The sequence below is a fragment of the Phyllostomus discolor genome, chromosome 2, assembly GCF_004126475.2.
Source record: "Phyllostomus discolor isolate MPI-MPIP mPhyDis1 chromosome 2, mPhyDis1.pri.v3, whole genome shotgun sequence".
NCBI lineage: Eukaryota > Metazoa > Chordata > Mammalia > Chiroptera > Phyllostomidae > Phyllostomus > Phyllostomus discolor.
The window spans coordinates 74041980-74044289 of record NC_040904.2 but is presented as its reverse complement, the minus strand read 5'-3'; the positions used below and the strand labels follow the sequence as shown (position 1 = coordinate 74044289).

The 2310-nt window shown below is 36.4% G+C and overlaps 1 protein-coding gene across 1 annotated transcript; it reads right to left on the bottom strand.

The window, feature by feature from the left end:
- Positions 1-281: 281 nt before the first annotated feature.
- On the bottom strand, positions 282-2064 carry HTR1F (5-hydroxytryptamine receptor 1F). Its single transcript, XM_036017952.1, has one exon. It carries the CDS (start codon positions 2030-2032, stop codon positions 932-934), a length of 1101 nt encoding a protein of 366 aa, XP_035873845.1. The 5' UTR covers positions 2033-2064; the 3' UTR covers positions 282-931.
- Between the last annotated feature and the right edge of the window lie 246 nt (positions 2065-2310).

The window sequence follows — 2310 nt, the reverse complement described above, 5'->3', positions numbered from 1 at the left end:
GTGCAGCTTAAAAAAATATTGTTTTTCAAATGATCTTGGTTGACAGTAGGCTTTCCAAAAGGTGGTCTGTGGTCTATTCTGTTGTTTTCAAATCCATATATATATATCCATATATATATAAATACAGAAGAGAAAATTATGAAATTGCTTTGGCTCACTGAACTAGTGGAATGACTAATTGGGACATATATACATATATATAATTATTGTTTTATATATACACATATGTTTATTGTAATAATGAATCTTTTTTATACACATTTCTACTGCTTGGAAAACTAGTATTGTTTTGAAGTCAATGGAAAGCTGTGTTTCTATTAGGTTCTCTCTGACAAAAGGGAATGAATGTTTAAATGGAAGGTGTGGAGCTGCTGCAGTACAAAGCATCGTGAACATTTTAGTTAGCAACTGAGCTTATTACCATAAACAGAAATGAAATTTATTTTACGTTCCCAAAAAGACATTAGAAGTATAGTAACTATGGTGGGTACCCTAGGGTACTTTACTTAGTGCCTAAAATTTGATTCCTAAATAAATACCTCTCCTGACCTCCCCAGCTTTTCCTTTGAGTTATTGCTACTAGGGTAAAGCTTTGATTTCAAATGTTAGTAACAGATAATTAGGGAAATATTCTTCTAGGAATTAATATTAAACAAAAAGAATATGTTAAATGTGTACAAATTCAGTATCTAAATTATTTTATGGTACCTAACTCACTTTATGATTACTCTTTACTACCTAAATACAAAGACATATTCAATCTCTGACTTTTACATTTCTTCCAGTGATACTAAGCAAGAGTTCTTATTAGCTCTTTTGCCCCTTCCCTATTGCTAAAATGATAAGTTTAAATGTGTTAACATTTAGCATTCATTTAGCTACTTCACTTCAAAAAAACAAAATCCAACCTTTAATAATAAACCTTTTTAAACTAACATCGGCATCGCACAAGTTTTTGGAATGCTCTCTTGAAATCTTCATTAAAGATTGTATAAATCAGTGGGTTTATAAGGGAATTGAGATATCCAAGCCATGTCAAAAAATTTGACATTTCTTCAGAAATTTTACACTTTTCACAGACATTAACAACCAATTCTTTTACGAAAAAAGGAAGCCAACATATTACGAATGCACCCAAAATTAATCCTAGGGTAGTGGCTGCTTTGCGTTCTCTTGTGCCTGAGACCTTTTGCCTTCTCCAAGATTTCTCATGTTTGAATTGAGACCTGGGACTTTTCACTGTGCTATGAGTTCTATCAAAGTCTGTTGATGGGTCAGATAAAGACTTTTCGAGCATGTAGCGGGTGGACACCAGTCTAGTGCTTTTCTCACCACTCTCCAAAAGAACTTGACCATTCAGTTCCTCCTTGACAATCCTACTTGCTTGTCTCTTGTGGTATAATGTCTTTGCTGCTTTATATATTTTGTAGTAGAGGATCAAAATCAATGCCAACGGGATGTAGAAAGCTCCAAATGTTGAGTAAATAGTGGAAACAATGTGGTCGTGTTTGATGATGCACTCATCATCTCGACTCGTTCCTTGGTGCCTCCAGAATAGAGGGGGCATAGAGATAAAAATAGATATAATCCAAACTACTGTAATCATAATGCCAGTATTCTTGGGAGTCCTTTTCCTGGCATACTCGACAGCATCTGTGATTGCCCGATACCGATCCAAAGCTATAGCAGAGAGATGCAGGATGGAGCAAGTGCAGCATGTAATGTCAATGCTCAGCCAAATGTCACAGACCACTTGCCCCATAATCCAGCTCTCTCTCACAATATACACAATGCTGAAAGGCATCACCAGAATAGCTACAAGAAAATCTGTAACTGCCAGAGAGCAAATTAAATAGTTGGCTGGGTGGTGCAGCTTCCGGGTCACAATAATTGCAGTGATCACAAGGGAGTTGATGGTTGTTGTCATCAGCGCCAGGCTGGAAAGAGTGAGGGACACCAGAATCTTGGATGCCATTCTGTTTACTAGTTCTTCTGAGGTCCAATTTTGATCAGATGAATTTAAGAAATCCATTTTTTTTTGTTTTAAAAGATAAATATAGCTGAAGATTGGATACCTGTAACAAAGGAGAAAAGCAGTTCAGAGAAGGCTTTGTAAGCCAGTGAGAGAAAGACAAATACCATATGATTTCACTCATATGTAGAGTCTAATGAATAAACTGAACTAACAAACATGATAGAGACAGACTCATAGAGAGAGACCAAGCTGCCAGCTCTGGGGGTGAGGGGTGGAGGGATGGAGCAAAAAAGGAAAAAAAAATCCTCACAGACTTGGACACCAGTGTGGTGATT

Bases quoted from the DNA above. Each gene is read 5' to 3' on its own strand.
- HTR1F (XM_036017952.1), bottom strand. From the start codon at position 2,032: ATGGATTTCTTAAATTCATCTGATCAAAATTGGACCTCAGAAGAACTA.